Source organism: Pseudophryne corroboree, chromosome 11 (assembly GCF_028390025.1).
Source record: "Pseudophryne corroboree isolate aPseCor3 chromosome 11, aPseCor3.hap2, whole genome shotgun sequence".
Taxonomy (NCBI): domain Eukaryota; kingdom Metazoa; phylum Chordata; class Amphibia; order Anura; family Myobatrachidae; genus Pseudophryne; species Pseudophryne corroboree.
This window is the reverse complement of record NC_086454.1, coordinates 292,181,880-292,201,845: the sequence shown is the minus strand read 5'-3', so window position 1 is coordinate 292,201,845 and position 19,966 is coordinate 292,181,880. Positions and strand designations below refer to the sequence as shown.

Below are 19,966 nucleotides of genomic sequence, written 5' to 3'. Positions count from 1 at the left end.
TCTTACCCGGGATTCAATATCCTTCCTTATTATGTACGCTCGTCCGGGCACAGTATCCTAACTGAGGCTTGGAGGAGGGTCATAGGGGGAGGAGCCAGTGCACACCACCTGATCCTTAAGCTTTTATTTTGTGCCCTGTCTCCTGCGGAGCCGCTATTCCCCATGGTCCTTACGGAGTCCCAGCATCCACTACGGACTACGAGAAATAGATTTATCGGTAAGTAAAATCTTATTTTTAAGCCAACTCCGCACCATAACGTTTGCTACCCACACCTTAGTCTCAGGTCAGTCATGTATATGATGGTTCTATTTTTAAATAGGAGCGTTTTTGAGAACTAAAGGACCCCATCATCCGTTCCACTCCCCCCTCCTACTCCTCTGAGGAAAACATTCATGAAAATAGTGAATATCGCTGAGAAATGAATTTGACCCCGATTAGTGTAAATGATTCCAGAACATATCTGGGTCGGCCAGTTAACTCGACTCAGTGTCTGATGTTAGGGGGGTGGGGGGAGGTCATGCTTTTGCATGCATGAAAACAGCTAGTGTGTGGAGAGCCCCCTTCTAGCGGGTGTTCCGTTAATTTGCCGGCTGTCCGGACCTTGGCGGTCAGGATATCGTCGCAGGAATACTGGCGCAACAGTGCAATTCCCACTCGTGGGTGTCCACGACACCCATAGAGCAGGAATAGATCCTGTGGCAAGCGCAGAGAGCCACCGAGCCCACAAGGGGACTCTTAGTGCTCGCCCCCGCTGCTGGCGTTCTGGCGGGCGGGATGCTGCTGTCGGAATATTGATAGCTGGCAAATCATATGTAATCCTTCTAATGTCCCTCTGCAGACTACCCATGTGATAGGCTTATTGGATGAATCACCTGACCCCTGGTAAATACTATTCTGTATATATATTTAACTTACGGAATATTTGACTTGTATGGAATTCATCTTCAGTATTCCGATATGCTGATGTGAGCTGTGTAGCATGCATTCCAAGAAGCAAAATTGTATGTGAATACATAGCAAGTGAATTACTGGTCCGAGACCATGTCTAGTAACCTCTGTGTCTGTCTGTGTTCTAGTGACTGAATTCTCAAAGAAGACCGGAGACTATGCCAGCCTTTCCGCCACAGACATCAAGGTTCTGGCTCTCGCCTACCAACTTGAGGCTGAACATGTTGGTCCAGACCACATTAAAACAGAACCACTCCACAAGGTGAGGAACTTAGAGTCCTTTCATGGTTAGGTGAGGAGCATTGAGTCCTTTCATGATCGGAGCCATGTGGCAATACGTGAACACAGGTGGAATATTCTGAAATAATGGGATACAATAGAAGTTATGGAGATCCTTCAAAATAAATCCACATGTGGTACATCCTGCTCATGGGTCAGAGTAATGCAGAGGAGGTGTGCTGTTTCTGTTAGTCTTTCAGTCCAGTCCAGTCCAGATACTTTTGTGTTTTCCAGGTCTCCGTCAGCACCACAGTGCAACACCCAGAGGCTCCTGTTAACGTGGCTGGCTTCCATTTCCCCTCCAAGGTAAGTTGTGTTGGAAATGATCCTCTTGGGACATTAACCTGAGTACTATCTACATAATTTTTTTTAATTTCTTTCTTTCTTTCTTTCTTTCTTTCTTTCTTTCTTTCTTTCTTTCTTTCTTTCTTTCTTTCTTTCTTTCTTTCTTTCTTTCTTTCTTTCTTTCTTTCTTTCTTTCTTTCTTTCTTTCTTTCTTTCTTTCTTTCTTTCTTTCTTTCTTTCTTTCTTTCTTTCTTTCTTTCTTTCTTTCTTTCTTTCTTTCTTTCTTTCTTTCTTTCTTTCTTTCTTTCTTTCTTTCTTTCTTTCTTTCTTTCTTTCTTTCTTTCTTTCTTTCTTTCTTTCTTTCTTTCTTTCTTTCTTTCTTTCCTTTTCTTTTCTTTTCTTTTCTCATTACTGTAAGCCACTTCTCTCTTTCAAATCAGAATGAGGTCCAGAGGGAAGTAAAGCAAAAAAAAAACCAAGTAACTGCACCTGGGTAAAACCATGCTGCACTGCAGTTGGGACAGATGTAACGTGCATCAGAATTTAGATTTGGCTTGGATGTGTCCAAACTGAAATTGCAGTGTAAAAATAAAGCTGTCTAAGGTTTGTGGGCTACATGCAAAAGCAGCCAGTGTTTACCCTACACAGAAAAAATATAAATGTATTTGCGTCCCTTGGTTTGTTCTAGATACAAAGTTACTTGTTTGGTTTTTTTGTTGCTTTACTTCAAAGAATCGGGCCCTCTCTTCTTAAAAATCTATAGATTGTAAGTTTGCGAGCAGGGCTTTCCTACCTCCGTCTGTCTGTTTTTACCCAGTTTTGTTCTAATTGTAAAGCCCAACGGAATATGCTGCGCTATATAAGAAACTGTTAATAATAATATCCAATGGCAAAGAACTTCTGCCTCCGGTACAGAAGAGAGTGATGCAAGTCCAGGTGTCAGTGTGTACTCTGAATAGATAAATATATTTCTTCGGCAGGGTCCACAGGTTATCCACAGGATAACATTGAGATATGACGCAACAGCGGATTTGCACCAAACTGTCTAAGCCAGAGGTTCCCAAACTGTGTGCCGTGGCTCCCTGGGGTGCCTCTGGACACTTGCAGGGGTGCCCTGGGTGCAGGACCAATTCAAATTATTCATGGTCAATATAATAGGCAAAACCAGTGCTGATGGCTGCCAGTCATAAAATATGTGGTCAAACAGAAGCAATTCTTGTCCCTCACCACACAACTGACCCTAAGGATGACATATAAACGCGATCTACTTAATGTACTATTTCTTTCAAAATTTTTCAATAAGAAATTTTTGGCCTAGGGGCGCCGTGAAAAAAATTCTGATATTCTTGGGCGCCGTGATTCAAAAAAGTTTGGAAACCACTGGTCTAAGCTTTCAGCCTCCCAGCATGCAACGGGCCAATCCATATATTCCTGGCTCAAGCAAATCAGTTTTTTGTTTGGTGCGGCAGGAGCCGGACCATGGTCAGTAGGCTGCTGGTTTTTAGCAGCCATAAGCTTTCTTTTTTTCTTTTATTCTTTTCATAGTCTTACTATTTTTCTTGAGTGATCTTTCTAAAAAGCGTCTTATACATACCTTAGAAAGAGTCGCTCCAACAACTCCCCACCGGGTCGCGACAACGCTTGCCCATGAGTACAATGCTGTTTCGGCGGGCGTCTGTGTCGGATGTACTAGCAAGTCCAGCAGACGTTACCAGGCTGTGGCCAGAGCACGGGGAGAAGATAAGGCATCGGTTCCACTTAGAGGGGGAACACTGACACAGCCGCACTGTTTTGGGAGGAGACTACGAAACAGTCACTGACGCGGCTGCCATCTAGGGTGCACCAGCGCTAGGCCTTATGGATCATAGGTTCCAGGGGTAGTATGAGGCCATGATCCCTATGGTTGATGTCATCAGTTGGGAGTCAGATGCTCCCTTGGTCGCCCCTTCCCCGGTTCATGACGTTTCCTCCGATTTTCCCGCCATGAACTGAGTTCCCGCTTCCGCCTGAGAAACTGTGTTTCTGAAAGGACCCAGTCTCAGCATAGGCGGCTGTGTGGCTGGTGCATCTGTGTTCACTGTAGGTTCACGGGTCGAGTCTGTACACTATTAGCGTCTGAATCCACTCAGCATTTGCTAACTTACTGATCGGTCCTGGAATCGGGGTGAGTCTCCGTGTATCCCACTCTACTGAGCACGGGTAATACAGTACTTGGGGCCTAATTCAGAGTTGATCGCCACAAATTTATTAGCAGTTGGGCAAAACCGTGTGCACTGTAGGGGGGGCAGATGTAACATATACAGATAGTTAGTTAGATTTGGGTGGGGTGTGTTCAAACTGAAATCTAAATTGCAGTGTAAAAATAAAGCAGCCATTATTTACCCTGCACAGAAACAAAATAACCCACCCACATCTAACTCTCTCTGCAAATGTTATATCTGTCACACCTGCAGTGCACATGGTTTTGCCCAACTGCTAACAAATTTGCTGCTGCGATCAACTCTGAATTACCCCCTAAGTCTCTTTCTACCTTTTGAGTATGAATAGTTGGATAAGTGCCTACTGCGTAAGAGTCAGATTATTTCTGTTGTTTTCTTTCTCTAACGTCCTAGTGGATGCTGGGGACTCCGAAAGGACCATGGGAATAGCGGCTCCGCAGGAGACTGGGCACAAAGTAAAAGCTTTAGGACTAGCTGGTGTGCACTGGCTCCTCCCCCTATGACCCTCCTCCAAGCCTCAGTTAGATTTTGTGCCCGAACGAGAAGGGTGCAATCTAGGTGGCTCTCCTGAGCTGCTTAGAGTAAAAGTTTAAATAGGTTTTTTATTTTCAGTGAGACCTGCTGGCAACAGGCTCACTGCATCGAGGGACTTAGGGGAGAGAAACGAACTCACCTGCGTGCAGAGTGGATTGGGTTTCTTAGGCTACTGGACATTAGCTCCAGAGGGACGATCACAGGCCCAGCCATGGATGGGTCCCGGAGCCGCGCCGCCGGCCCCCTTACAGATGCTGAAGCAAGAAGAGGTCCATAAATCGGCGGCAGAAGACTTTCCTGTCTTCATAAGGTAGCGCACAGCACTGCAGCTGTGCGCCATTGCTCTCAGCACACTTCACACTCCGGTCACTGAGGGTGCAGGACGCTGGGGGGGGGCGTCCTGGGAAGCAATGAATTTACCTTAGTTGGCGAAAAATACATCACATATAGCTCCTGGGCTATATGGATGTATTTAACCCCTGCCAGTTTTCCAGAAAAAAGCGGGAGAAGAGCCCGCCGTGAAGGGGGCGGGGCCTATCTCCTCAGCACACAGCGCCATTTTTCCCACACAGCTCCGCTGGTAGGAAGGCTCCCAGAATCTCCCCTGCATCCTGCAACTACAGAAACAGGGTAAAAAAGAGAGGGGGGCACTTATTTGGCAAAATAACAGATATAAGCAGCTATAAGGGATAGACACTTATTGTAAGGTTGTCCCTATACATATATAGCGCTCTGGTGTGTGCTGGCAAACTCTCCCTCTGTCTCCCCAAAGGGCTAAGTGGGTCCTGTCCTCTATCAGAGCATTCCCTGTGTGTGTGCTGGGTGTCGGTACGTGTGTGTCGACATGTATGAGGAGGAAAATGATGTGGAGGCGGAGCAATTGCCTATAATGGTGATGTCACCCCCTAGGGAGTCGACACCTGAATGGATGGCCGTAATTAAGGAATTACGTGACAGTGTCGGCACGTTACAGAAAACTGTTGACGACATGAGACAGCCGGCAGCTCAGTTAGTGCCTGTCCAGGCGTCTCAAACACCGTCAGGGGCTATTAAACGCCCGTTACCTCAGTGGGTCGACACGGACACAGACACTGACTCCAGTGTCGACGGTGAAGAAACAAACGTATTTTCCAGTAGGGCCACACGTTACATGATCACGGCAATGAAGGAGGTTTTGCACATCTCTGATACTGCAAGTACCACAAAAAGGGGTATTATGTGGGGTGTGAAAAAACTACCCGTAGTTTTTCCTGAATCAGATGAATTGAATGAAGTGTGTGATGAAGCGTGGGTTACCCCCGACAGAATACTGCTAATTTCTAAAAAATTATTGGCACTATATCCCTTCCCACCAGAGGTTAGGGCTCGTTGGGAAACACCCCCTAGGGTGGATAAGGCGCTCACACGCTTATCAAAACAAGTGGCGTTACCGTCTCCAGAAACGGCCGCCCTTAAGGAGCCAGCAGATAGGAGGCTGGAAAATATCCTTAAAAGTATATACACACATACTGGTGTTATACTGCGACCAGCAATCGCCTCAGCCTGGATGTGCAGCGCTGGGGTGGCTTGGTCGGATTCCCTGACTGAAAATATTGATACCCTGGACAGGGACAATATATTATTGACTATAGAGCATTTAAAGGATGCATTCCTATATATGCGAGATGCACAGAGAGACATTTGCACTCTGGCATCAAGAGTAAGTGCGATGTCCATTTCTGCCAGAAGAGGATTATGGACGCGACAGTGGTCAGGGGATGCGGATTCCAAACGGCATATGGAAGTATTGCCGTATAAAGGGGAGGAGTTATTTGGGGGCGGTCTATCGGACCTGGTGGCCACGGCAACGGCTGGGAAATCCACCTTTTTACCCCAAGTCACCTCGCAGCAGAAAAAGATACCGCCTTTTCAGGCTCAGTCCTTTCGTCCCCATAAGGGCAAGCGGGCAAAAGGCCACTCATATCTGCCCCGGGGCAGAGGAAGGGGAAAAAGACTACAACAGACAGCTTCTTCCCACGACCAGAAGCCCTCCCCCGCTTCTGCCAAGTCCTCAGCATGACGCTGGGGCCTTACAAGCGGACTCAGGCACGGTGGGGGCCCGTCTCAAGAATTTCAGCGCGCAGTGGGCTCACTCGCAAGTGGACCCCTGGATCCTGCAGGTAGTATCTCAGGGGTACAAATTGGAATTCGAGACGTCTCCCCCTCGCCGGTTCTTGAAGTCTGCTTTACCAACGTCTACCCCCGACAGGGAGGCGGTATTGGAAGCCATTCACAAGCTGTATTCCCAGCAAGTGATAATCAAGGTACCCCTCCTACAACAGGGAAAGGGGTATTACTCCACGCTGTTTGTGGTACCGAAGCCGGACGGCTCGGTGAGACCCATTTTAAATCTGAAAACCTTGAACACTTACATAAAAAGGTTCAAGTTCAAGATGGAGTCACTCAGAGCAGTGATAGCGAACCTGGAAGAAGGGGACTACATGGTGTCTCTGGACATCAAGGATGCTTACCTCCATGTCCCAATTTGCCCTTCTCACCAAGGGTACCTCAGGTTTGTGGTACAGAACTGTCACTATCAGTTTCAGACGCTGCCGTTTGGATTGTCCATGGCACCCCGGGTCTTTACCAAGGTAATGGCCGAAATGATGATTCTTCTTCGAAGAAAAGGCGTCTTAATTATCCCTTACTTGGACGATCTCCTGATAAGGGCACGGTCCAGAGAACAGTTAGAGGTCGGAGTAGCACTATCGCAAATAGTACTACGACAGCACGGATGGATTCTAAATATTCCAAAATCGCAGCTGATTCCGACGACACGTCTGCTGTTCCTAGGGATGATTCTGGACACAGTACAGAAAAAGGTGTTTCTCCCGGAAGAGAAAGCCAGGGAGTTATCCGACCTAGTCAGGAAACTCCTAAGACCAGGCCAGGTGTCAGTGCATCAGTGCACAAGGGTCCTGGGAAAGATGGTGGCTTCTTACGAAGCGATTCCATTCGGCAGATTCCACGCAAGAACTTTTCAGTTGGATCTGCTAGACAAATGGTCCGGATCGCATCTTCAAATGCATCAGCGGATAACCCTGTCTCCAAGGACAAGGGTGTCTCTCCTGTGGTGGTTACAGAGTGCTCATCTCCTAGAGGGCCGCAGATTCGGCATTCAGGATTGGGTCCTGGTGACCACGGATGCCAGCCTGAGAGGCTGGGGAGCGGTCACACAGGGAAAAAATTTCCAGGGCTTGTGGTCAAGCATGGAAACGTCACTTCACATAAATATCCTGGAACTAAGGGCCATTTACAATGCCCTAAGTCAGGCAAGGCCTCTGCTTCAGGGTCAGCCAGTATTGATCCAGTCGGACAACATCACGGCAGTCGCCCACGTAAACAGACAGGGCGGCACAAGAAGCAGGAGGGCAATGACGGAAGTGGCAAGGATTCTTCGCTGGGCGGAAAATCATGTGATAGCACTGTCAGCAGTGTTCATTCCGGGAGTGGACAACTGGGAAGCAGACTTCCTCAGCAGACACGATCTTCACCCGGGGGAGTGGGGACTTCACCCGGAAGTCTTCCACATGATTGTAAACCGTTGGGAAAAACCAAAGGTGGACATGATGGCGTCTCGCCTCAACAAAAAACTGGACAGATATTGTTCCAGGTCAAGGGACCCTCAGGCAATAGCTGTGGACGCTCTGGTAACACCGTGGGTGTACCGGTCAGTGTATGTGTTCCCTCCTCTTCCTCTCATACCAAAAGTACTGAGAATCATAAGAAGGAGAGGAGTAAAGACTATACTCTTGGCTCCGGATGGGCCAAGAAGGACTTGGTACCCGGAAATTCAAGAGATGCTCATGGAAGACCCGTGGCCTCTACCTCTAAGACAGGACCTGCTCCAGCAGGGACCATGTCTGTTCCAAGACTTACCGCGGCTGCGTTTGACGGCATGGCGGTTGAACGCCGGATCCTGAAGGAAAAAGGCATTCCGGATGAAGTCATCCCTACCCTGATCAAAGCCAGGAAGGATGTAACCGTACAACATTATCACCGTATTTGGCGTAAATATGTTGCGTGGTGCGAGGCCAGGAAGGCCCCTACGGAGGAATTTCAACTGGGTCGATTCCTGCATTTCCTGCAAACAGGACTATCTATTGGCCTCAAATTAGGGTTCATTAAGGTTCAAATTTCGGCCCTGTCGATATTCTTCCAAAAAGAACTAGCTTCTGTACCTGAAGTTCAGACGTTTGTCAAGGGAGTACTGCATATACAGCCTCCTTTTGTGCCTCCAGTGGCACCTTGGGATCTCAATGTAGTGTTGGGATTCCTAAAGTCACATTGGTTTGAACCACTCACCACTGTGGACTTGAAGTATCTCACTTGGAAAGTGGTAATGCTGTTAGCCCTGGCTTCAGCCAGGCGTGTATCAGAATTGGCGGCTTTATCCTATAAAAGCCCTTACCTAATTTTTCATACGGACAGGGCAGAATTGAGGACTCGTCCTCAATTTCTCCCTAAGGTGGTTTCAGCATTTCACTTAAACCAACCTATCGTGGTGCCTGCGGCTACTAGGGACTTGGAGGATTCCAAGTTGCTGGACGTAGTCAGGGCCCTGAAAATATATGTTTCCAGGACGGCTGGAGTCAGAAAATCTGACTCGCTGTTTATCCTGTATGCACCCAACAAGCTGGGTGCTCCTGCTTCTAAGCAGACGATTGCTCGTTGGATTTGTAGTACAATTCAGCTTGCACATTCTGTGGCAGGCCTGCCACAGCCAAAATCTATAAAAGCCCATTCCACACGGAAAGTGGGCTCATCTTGGGCGGCTGCCCGAGGGGTCTCTGCTTTACAACTTTGCCGAGCAGCTACTTGGTCAGGGGCAAACACGTTTGCTAAATTCTACAAATTTGATACCCTGGCTGAGGAGGACCTGGAGTTATCTCATTCGGAGCTGCAGAGTCATCCGCACTCTCCCGCCCGTTTGGGAGCTTTGGTATAATCCCCATGGTCCTTTCGGAGTCCCCAGCATCCACTAGGACGTTAGAGAAAATAAGAATTTACTTACCGATAATTCTATTTCTCATAGTCCGTAGTGGATGCTGGGCGCCCATCCCAAGTGCGGATTGTCTGCATTACTTGTACATAGTTATTGTTACAAAAATCGGGTTATTGTTGTTGTGAGCCATCTTTTCAGAGGCTCATTCTGTTATCATGCTGTTAACTGGGTTCAGATCACAAGTTGTACGGTGTGATTGGTGTGGCTGGTAATGAGTCTTACCCGGGATTCAAAATCCTTCCTTATTGTGTACGCTCGTCCGGGCACAGTATCCTAACTGAGGCTTGGAGGAGGGTCATAGGGGGAGGAGCCAGTGCACACCAGCTAGTCCTAAAGCTTTTACTTTGTGCCCAGTCTCCTGCGGAGCCGCTATTCCCATGGTCCTTTCGGAGTCCCCAGCATCCACTACGGACTATGAGAAATAGAATTATCGGTAAGTAAATTCTTATTTTCGCTGTGCGACTGAATAAGGTTATATCCTATATAAGGTAATGCATTAATATGTTTCTCCTACGTACTTGAAATGTATTTGTAGTTGATAATGTGCTCATATTGCTTATTACTATACTAATATATAACCTGTGACTGGTTGCTAGTGTGATTGCTGACTTTGCTATAATTCTGTCAGTTTTTTTCTGTCTATTCCGATCCTCAATGCTGGTGCAAAGCAGGGTAGGATCGGATTGGATGTCACTTTAATAAAATTTAAAGTGATTACAGTCACTGTGCAAGTGTTTGATTATTTATCATGCCTAAGAGCGGCAAGGGTGAGGAAACTACACTCACAGCAGCACCAACACTCATGTCATGTTTGTCTTGCAAAGCTGGGTTAACCTCTCAGGATCTGGTTCAGAATGGTTTGTGTGTAAATTGTTTTAGCTTTCACCAAAGTCTTGAAAAATCCAAGGCAGACACAGGTGCGAGTTGAACCCCCATGGGCTACTTCTGCACAGATATTATCCAGTATAGCTGAGTGGATAATTCCAACTTTTGTACCAGGGATAGGTTACACTATTAACCCTTACATGCAGCGTTCCACCTGGGGTTTATTACCAGCAGGGGAAGCAGCAGCCTCTCAACAAAAACAGGCTGAAAGGCCAATGGTATGTAAATCACATAAACATGAAACAATATCTTCACAGTCTACACATGTTTCAGATGAGGATTCGTCTGAGGACGAAGACTCATTGCACTCCGGTTCTGTATTCGGAGATGAGGAGGAAGGTCTCAGCTCAGTGGACATATCTGAGTTAATTAATGCGATGAAAGCCATTCTATCCTTATAAGAATCAGCAGAGTCTGTGTTAAAATCTAAGGCACCTGTCTTTAAGCGTCCAAAAACAGTTAGGACTGCGTTTCCTGGGTCAGAATAGCTGACTGAAATTATGCAAGAGGCTTGAGTTACGCCCAGTAAGAAATTTAGAATTCCAAGGAAAATGGAATGCCAATTATCCTCTTCCGGCTGGGGACTGTTTAAAGACGGAGGTGGCTCCCAAAGTAGATACGCATGTCATTCAATTAGTGCAAAAATCTACGTTGCCTCTGCCTTCAACATCATTAAATGATGTCACGGTAAGGAGAGTTGATGGTTTTCTAAAAAAACATTTTTTCCCTGCCTGTGTCAGTCATAAGACCAGTCATGGCTTCAGCCTGGATGGCAAAAGCAGTGGCGGCCTGGGCTGATGCATTTGAAGGGGATCTTTCAATGACATCTAGAGAGCAAAAAATCCCATGTTGCACATATCAAACAGGCTGCTATGTTTCTGGAAGAAGCAGCCTTGGATATGGGTACAATTGCCTCTCAGGCGTCAGCTTCAGCAGTAGCTGCTCGCAGAGCAGTTTGGCTACGTACATGGAAAGCTGATTCAGAATCCAAAAAGGCTTTGGAGTCTTTACCTTTTTACTGGAGATATTCTTTTTGGTAACGAATTAACCAGTATCTTGGAGTCAAAGGCAGACTCCAAGAAAGTGAAGATTCCTTCCACACACAAAATCAAGCCTAAATTTCCAGCTTTTTGGCCCTTTCGGTCTCAAGGAAAAGCAAAAGGGAAAGGTGACGGCAAACAGTCTCAATACAAGAAGTCTGGTAAGACTAAAAAGCATTGGGCTACCAGAGGACCGGCTTCTAAATCAGAAGATAAGCCATCAGCCTGATGGTGCGGGCCTCCACCTGGGGGGTCCCAAGGTGGGAGGCCGACTTCTTCAATTTGCACAGGTCTGGCAGCAGTCTACCATAGATGTCTGGGTGCAAGAAGTGGTATCTCTCGGTTATGCATTTGCTTTCAAGAAACACCCCCCTCAAAGGTTTTTTTGTACCAGCCCGTCTTCAGTGAAAACAAAAGCCAGGGTTTTGCAAGAGGCAGTTCAGAAATTGCTTCAGTCAGGAGTAATCATTCCAGTTCCTCCTGCACAACATGGACAGGGTTTTTACTCCAACCTGTTTCTAGTCCAGAAACCATATGGGTCATTCTGGCCCATACTCAATCTCAAAGTGCTGAACAAGTACATTTTGGTGCCTCGCTTTCATATGGAGACTTTACATTCCATCATTTTGGCCATGGAGCCAGGGGATTATATGGTGTCCCTGGATATCCAGGATGCTTACCTACGTGTTCCTATAGCACTGTCCCGTCAGCGCTATCTCAGGTTCGCTATTCACCAACAGCATTTTCAGTTCCAGGCTCTTTCATTTGGAATGACTACAGCCCCCGGAGTATTTACCAAAATGATTGTGCTAATGGCAGCTTTATCTCCACCAGCACGGGATAAGACTTTTTTTTTTTTCCATACCTCGACGATCTTTTAATCCTGGCACAGTGTCAGGAATTGCTTCTGTGTCATCTGCAACAGACAATAGCATGTCTGCAGAAGCACGGATGGCTTATAAATTGGGCAAAATCATCTCTGGTTCCGTCACAGCGGATGACTCACTTGGGGGTTGTATTAGATTCGAGCCTTTAGAGAGTAACTTTACCTCTGAACAAAATATCCAAAATTCAGTCAAGGATTCAGGAGCTGCTACAGTCGAAAGGTATCCATTCACACAGCAATACATGGGATTGATGGTGTCAACATTGTCGAGTATGCTCAGTTTCATTCGAGGCCTCTGCAACGTCTGATCCTTACCAAATGGAATGGTTTTCATCAGACAATAAAAACGCAGACTATGGTCTTTACTCTGGAAGTAAGGAGGTCATTTGCCTGGGAGCTACAGACATCCCATCTGGACAAAGGGAGACCCTTTTGGATATCAGATTGGGAAATTCTGACAACAGATGCCAGCCTTCAGGGCTGGGGAGCGGTGTCGAGAAGGATTTGTTTCCAGTGGCAGTGAACCAAGGAAGTAAGTTTCCTGCCAATAAATATATTGGAAATCCTGGCCATATACATGGCACTGATTCAGGCAAAGGACATCCTTCAGGTGAAACCAGTTCAGATCCGCCCGGACAATTCGACGCGCGGTAGCGTGCCTCAACCATCAGGGAGGAACTCGCAGCCAGAAAGCAATGAAGGAGGTAAGTCACCCGTTAAAGTGGGCAGAACTTCATCATCCAGCCTTGTCAGCAGTGTTCGTTCTGGGAGTCCTAAACTGGGAACCGGATTTTCTCAGTCGACACGCCATTCATGCAAACGAATGGGCTTTATACCCCAAGGTCTTCCAGATCCTGGTCGACAGGTGGGGGTTGCCGGAGATAGATCTCATGGCATCCCGTCAGAACAACAAAATTCCTGCATACGGGTCAAGAACAAAGGATCCCAAAGCGATCTTTGTGGATGCCCTGTCAGTGAGATGGGACTTTCATATGGCCTATGTGTTTCCACCAATCGCCCTATTACCCAGGGTGATGAGAGTCAAAACAAGGAAGGGGCACCGTGATACTAATAGCTCCGGCTTGGCCCAGAAGACATTTGTACACAGATCTGCAGAGGATGTCGATGGATGCTCCATTCCTACTCCCTCAACGTTCAGATCTACTGTCTCAAGGTCCTTGTTATCACAGATACCTGGATTGACTGTCTTTGACGGCGTGTCTCTTGAGACTTCCATCCTGAAGTCAAGAGGATTCTCACAACAGGTAATTCAAACAATGCTCAGAGCAAGGAAATCTTCCTCAGCTCGCATTTATCACCGAACATGGCAAGCCTCTATTCAATGGTGCAGTAATCAGAAATTTGACCCTAGGTCTTTCAGAGTTTCCAGGGTCTTAGCATTCCTTCAGGCAGGAATGGATAAAGGTTTAAGGGTGGCTTCCTTGAGAGTGCAAGTGTCGGCATTGACTGTATGGTTCCAAAAGAAAATTGCTAACCTACAGGATGTGCACAGTTTTTTTCCAGCGAATGCGGTGCATTCAACCTCCTTTTGTTCCTCCTGCAATGCTTTGGGATTTAAGTTTAGTCCTAAAGGCCCTTCAGGTTTCCCCATTTGAACCACTTAAGAGTGGATCTTAAATGGTTAACAGCTAAAGTTCTCTTTCTACTGGCCATTGCTTCAGCTAGAAGAGTTTCAGATTTAGGGGCATTGTTATGTCGTCTCCCATTTTTTTTATTTATTTTTTTATCCTGATAGAGCAGTTCTCGGAACTAATCTGGGTATCTTCCTAAGGTGTTGTCTAAATTCCAACTTAACAAAAATTGTAGTCCCGGCCTTCCAGGGGCCGGACCTTTCTGCGGGAGATGCATCGTTGGACGTAGTCCGTGCCTTAAGGATCTACGTGGATCGTACCAGTGCCATCCGAAAGACAGATTCTCTCTTCGTTCTCTGTGGATTTCACAAGAGAGGATGGCCTGCTGATAAGCAGACACTGGAGAGGTGGCTTCGGATGACTATTTCAGAAGCATATTCTCAAGCTGAGCTCCCTGTTCCGGCTAATGTCTCTGCTCCCTCTACTCGTATGGTAGGTCCATCATGGGCAGCACAACGTGGTGCTTCAGCAGAACAGATATGTAAGGCAGCCACATGGTCTTCCATTAACACATTCATTAGACATTATGCCTTGGATACCTTTGTTACCGCTGTATTCGGACGAAGGATTCTTCTGTCCAATCAGAAGCGTCCCCACCACTAAATTTCTTTGGGACATTCAAATGTTATCCTGTGGATAACCTGTGGACCCTGCCGGAAAAATATATATGTTATGGTAAGAACTTACCGTTGATAACTGTATATCTCCTAAGTTCACAGGAATCCCACCCTGACGCACCTGATTTGAGGATCCTTTTACTCACTAATCTCTTCCTTCTTGTTCAGGAGGGTGTGCATGTGTGTTCTTCTCGCCTTATTAGGGCTCTCTATAATGCTCCTGCCTTGAGCTTTGGAAAAACAACTGATTTGCCTGAGCCAGGAGGCGGGGATGTATGGACGGGCCCGTTGCATGCTGGGAGGTCGAAAGTTTTGACTGTTTGGTGCAAATCGCTGTCGTGTCATCATATCCCAATGTTATCCTGTGGACTTTACAAAACTACAACTTTTGCTTAGAAAGAGACAGACGTGTAGGTGGGGGCAGTCCTTTTTGATTTTGTTTAAGCTCAGTTGGGGAGAATAATGGATGGTGTATAGGAGATTCTACCAAGTATATACTACCAAGTGACGTACGCTGGAATACTATGGCAGACTGTTTGGAGTCCTTTCTGAAAAACTGGCCCATTCTTGTTAGATGATGTGATGAAAACAAAGATGGTATCCCACAAGTCATTATTAACGTAGTTAATAACTTTGGTATTAAGCGGAGTGCTGAAGATTATTTGGCTCGACTGAAACCTGTAGCTGTAGCCCTGGATCGTGCACAAAGACGCAACTACACAATCATCATGGTCGTACAAGTGTGGAAGAAGCTGTTAGATGATCTTGAAGAGATTGGACACCACATCATTGTAATAAAGATGGCAAAGGCAAGCGCTAAAACAGCACTCACTGATGCCCACTTGCTGGCTAATCTACTTGGTCCTATGTACAGGGGAAAAAAGCTTAGTCCTGCTGAAATTGAGACTGCTATAGAGTTTGCTCATGTCAATATTTGTCAAATTATGCCGGTCATCATCAACTTTCGGTCATCTATGAAACCATCTGCACCATACGTGTTAGAAGTGGACGCTTCACGCTAAGTTTCTCCTCTAGCCTGGTGGATGTCCTACGCAGCTCAACTTCAGTTAGACACTTCCCTAATAAATCTTCTGAAGCAGATGGTCACTGCAATTTCATCAAGTGCAGGAACTGAAAGTATTTTTTCAACGTACGGTTTTGTACAATCCAAAACACGCAACAGATTGGGAAATGAAAAAGCAGCTAAGCTGGTTGCACGCTACAGTGCCTATTCTGTTGAGGACAAACGTGAGGACGTGGACAAAGACATGTACGTGTTTGACTCAGACTCAAACACCTGATTGAGTGAAATTCAGAGCCTAATTGTACTCATTGATGTTTAGTGTGTATTTATTCTATTACTGTGTTCATTTTGTTACTGTTCTCACTTCAAAAATTGTTCATGTATTACTAAAATGAGGTGGAAATATCAAAATAAAAACAGTTTACTTAAAATAATAATAATGTAATAACAAAAATCCTAATTAAATATCAAATATATGATTTCAATCAATAAAAAAACGAAATCAAATAAATCCTCTTTTTTTTTTTTTTTTAAATCCAATTTTTATGCAACCCTGTCATCTAGGCAGGCACACTGTTTCTAACAGGCCATGTAGCAGCATGTACAAAGCCACTCTTTATATTAATGTATTTCTTTAAAACTCCATTAGATAAATTATTGGCGAAATATTGGGGGGGGTTTTAATGGGTTTTATGTAGCTTGATATATTCACTATAATTTCAGCCTGCAGGTAAAAGGGAGGGCGAGCTGAGAACATCGGGGGCAGATATAAATAATGACCTGAATGCAGCAAACCAAGAGTTTAATTCCTTTTTGTTCTGGAGAAACCCCCTGCCCAGCATCGAGGATGATTTGCTGGAACTGATGGTAAGAAATACTGACCAACTATATTCCAGATGCATTTAGTTATACATATTTTATATATAATATTCAGGGGTATTGTGCACTGTGCGATATATGCGCACGTAAATGCATTAGTGGGATTGTCTATCACTGTTTAATGTGGTATGCTTGTTTTGTTTGTTTTTGTTTGACACAAATTTGTAACAATAGTACATTTTCAAACAGTATAGCTGTTTACACACTAAGGGGGGTATTCAATTAAAGTCGGAAACTGCCGTCTTGTTGGAAAGACGGCAGTTTCCGACTGTTTTAGGTCGGAAGGGTTTCCAACTTATTCAATGCTGCCTTTTTTTCTCCGACAAGTCGGGAAGTCCGACTTGTCGGAAAGCGCACAGATCAGCGACTTCTTATGTATTGTCAGAAGCGCGGCCAAACCCGACAGGTTTTAGCCCTGTTTCCGACAATGTCAATCCGACTTTAAAAGAAGTTGGATTGTCGGGAACGGGCCAAACCTGGCGGGTTTGGCCGGGCATTGAATACTCACATGTCGGATCCTTTCCATTGGAAAAGATCCAACACGAATACTTCTTTTCCAGCAAAATGCTGGGTCCAACCCGGGTTAGACCCCATTCCCACAGCAGGGTGGACCCGCCATATGGGCGGGTAGACCCCTTTCAGACTGCACCTGTTTGCAGTCTGCCTGTTCTAACAGCGCTTGGAGATGACATCATCTCCAAGCACCAATGATCCAGCTGTCTGTATACTTTTATCTGACCCTTTCCTACCAAACCTGTTGCTCCGTGTTAAAAGTTGGTGGGGTTAAAAGGGGTATACTAGATATATTGGCCGTACCATTGAATGTGTGATATATCTGTAAAGCATCAGTGGGTTTGTACACCTAGTATGTCGGTGAACGACATTGTGTTGGCCCTACCGCACAGCCGATGAGGATATATCTGGCAGATGTATTGGCATGCCTGCTTGTGTGTATGGATGACCCGCCGACTGCCCGTATAGTGGCTGCAGTGACTTACATCACAGCTGTGCAGGTGACCCGATCCTGCAGAAATAATCAGAAGCAGTATATATGGATACAGAATCTTTTTACTGATTGCAATATAATTGTGAGTGAGTCTTACCAGTAAACATGATGCTGTAACGCAGTTTCCCAAACTCTGCCATTGCAGGGTTTTAAGAATATCCATGCTTGGGCACAGGTGACTTACTTAGTACCTCAGTCAATTTGATTTAACCATTTGGATTCAAGCATGGATATACTTAAAACCTGGAATCGATCATTCCGGCCATTCTTCACTTCATTCATTTGTTTTGCCTCTTTTCGGGATTTAAAATCAATGATGACAAGTCTGAGCTCCTCCCATTGACCTCTTCTGCGTCTGCTCTTCTGACTTCTTCCTCTTCTGTCCTGTCTATATTTAAACACAATATGTCCAGGTTACAATATTTGGGCATATATATCCCACACTCTTTGTCTAATGTCTATGCCCTTAACTTCACTCCCATTCTACAAAACATTGCCACACAATTGGATGCCTGGTCACCTTTACCCTTGTCCCTATTGGGGAGGGTTGCTGTGCTGAAAAGCATTATTTTTCCTAAACTTTCATATCTTATCCAGATGCTACCGTATGCTCTGACAAGGCCAGACCTCCACTACTGTGAAAAACTTTTTACCAAATTTCTATGGTGCATTAAAAGACCTCGTGTAGCTCTGGCCAAACTCAAACTACGCAAAAGTGCGGGTGGTCTGGCTGTGCCAGATGTATCTGCTTTTACCAAAGCTGTGGCATTTCGATATATACTTGACTGGTTGCTCTCCCGCTCTACCTACTCTAATTACACTTTAGAACACACACTTCCATATGATTTCCGTGCTTTACTTCATACCCCTAAAGCTAACCTTCCTAATTCTGCTCGTACTAACCCTCTCTTTTGGGATGCTTATTTGGCATGGTGGTATGTAAACAAATCACTTAAGAGAAACCCGGCTCATTCCAAATGTATATCTTTTTGTGGCAATCCAAGTTTTCCAGCGGCTCTAGACAATGCGCGGTTCTTTCACTGGCAGAATTGCATTAATTAAAGATGTATTCGACCCAGGGGGTGTATTACTGTCCTTTTCTGACTTAATTAACAAATACCAGGTCCAACGTGCAGACTTTTTTATGTACCTGCAATTGAGACATTATGTCCTCTCCTTACCCCCCTCATATGACCCGACCCTTGACATTGACCCTCTCACACATTATTGCCTTAGTTACGCTTTCACCTTTATAGAACTTCTTATCTTTATTGGACATTTTGTCTGGGTTTGAAACATGGCTTCGACTGTTAGGAGTTGGGAGGCGGATTACCTTTCTCCCATAACACACAAGGAGTTGACGGATAATTTCACTGATATTCTCAAAGCGCTCCATTCGACACAACTTCAGGAGACGCATGTTAAATTAACACACACAGCCTACATCACACCAGGCCAGTGGAAACATATGGTCCCTTCTGAATCTGGGAAATGTCAGAAATACGGGACCCCCAATGCTTTATTCTTACATTGTTTTTGAAACTGCCTCAAAATAAAGAAATTCTGGTACGAGGTATTGTGGTTCATCAATTCCACATTCCATCTCAAGCTGGAGCTGAACTGCAAAGCAATGCTTGGCCTGCTCTTTGCAGATTGGGGCATTCCGTCACAAAAGAAACACCTTATCCCGTTGTTATGTTATTCTAACTTTGGGGGAAAAGTTGATTCTTATTAATTGGATTGTTAAATCTCCTCCTAGGCTTGATACTTTGAGTTCTCGCCTTATTCACACCTTATACTTAGATCGCCAGTCCACTCTGCCTAATGTTGAATGTAATGTTATACGTTTTTACAGAAATTGGGGCCCATTTATAGAATCTTTGGACCCTTCCCACCAACAACGTGTTCTTTTTATTTGATTCAACAAAATGGTTCTTATTGCGTCTCATTGCTACTGACCCTTGAAAATATTTGTTTAAACTATTAATGTTTGTCTACATGCATGTTTCATGAGCCCTATTATATTTTATAATTTCTCTTACGTCCTAGAGGATGCTGGGGACTCCGTAAGGACCATCGGGAATAGACGGGCTCCGCAGGAGACATGGGCACTAAAAAGAATTTTAGATATGGGTGTGCACTGGCTCCTCCCTCTATGCCCCTCCTCCAGACCTCAGTTTGATACTGTGCCCAGAGGAGACTGGGTGCATTACAGGGAGCTCTCCTGAGTTTCCTGAAAGAAAGAGAAATTTTGTTAGGTTTTTTATTTTCAGGGAGCCTGCTGGCAACAGGCAATTCAAAAATTGTGTCTTCAACAAGTGGTGGTCAAGGTTCCCCTGCTTCAGCAGGGGATTGGGTATTACTCAACCATGTTTGTGGTCCCGAAACCGGACGGTTCGGTCAGACCCATTTTAAATTTAAAATCCTTAAACCTGAAGGAGGGGGCGTGGCCTACGTGGTGACCAGACGTCCTTGCACTGGGCTCCCACTTCAGAGGGCTAATTGCCACATTTATACCTGCCCTAGCCCCTTATACATACTTCACAGTTCCCTACTATCCCCCCTGGGGCCCCCCTGTACCTGATTCGAGGAGCCGCGGAGCCGGGGGACGTTCCTGCAAGTCCCTGCAGGTTGCGGCCTAGTCGGGTCCGGAAGCCGGGGGCTCGA

At 45.6% G+C, this 19,966-nt stretch overlaps 1 protein-coding gene across 1 annotated transcript in view; it reads left to right on the top strand.

Annotated features, from left to right (window-relative positions):
- Positions 1-19,966, top strand: part of NOB1 (NIN1 (RPN12) binding protein 1 homolog) — a 77,044-nt gene that overhangs the window by 13,740 nt on the left and 43,338 nt on the right. Inside the window, exons 3-5 of the mRNA XM_063945463.1 lie at positions 1,078-1,211; positions 1,463-1,534; positions 16,138-16,281. Of these exons, the coding sequence (XP_063801533.1) occupies positions 1,078-1,211; positions 1,463-1,534; positions 16,138-16,281 (350 nt within the window). The remainder of the gene's footprint in view (positions 1-1,077; positions 1,212-1,462; positions 1,535-16,137; positions 16,282-19,966) is intronic.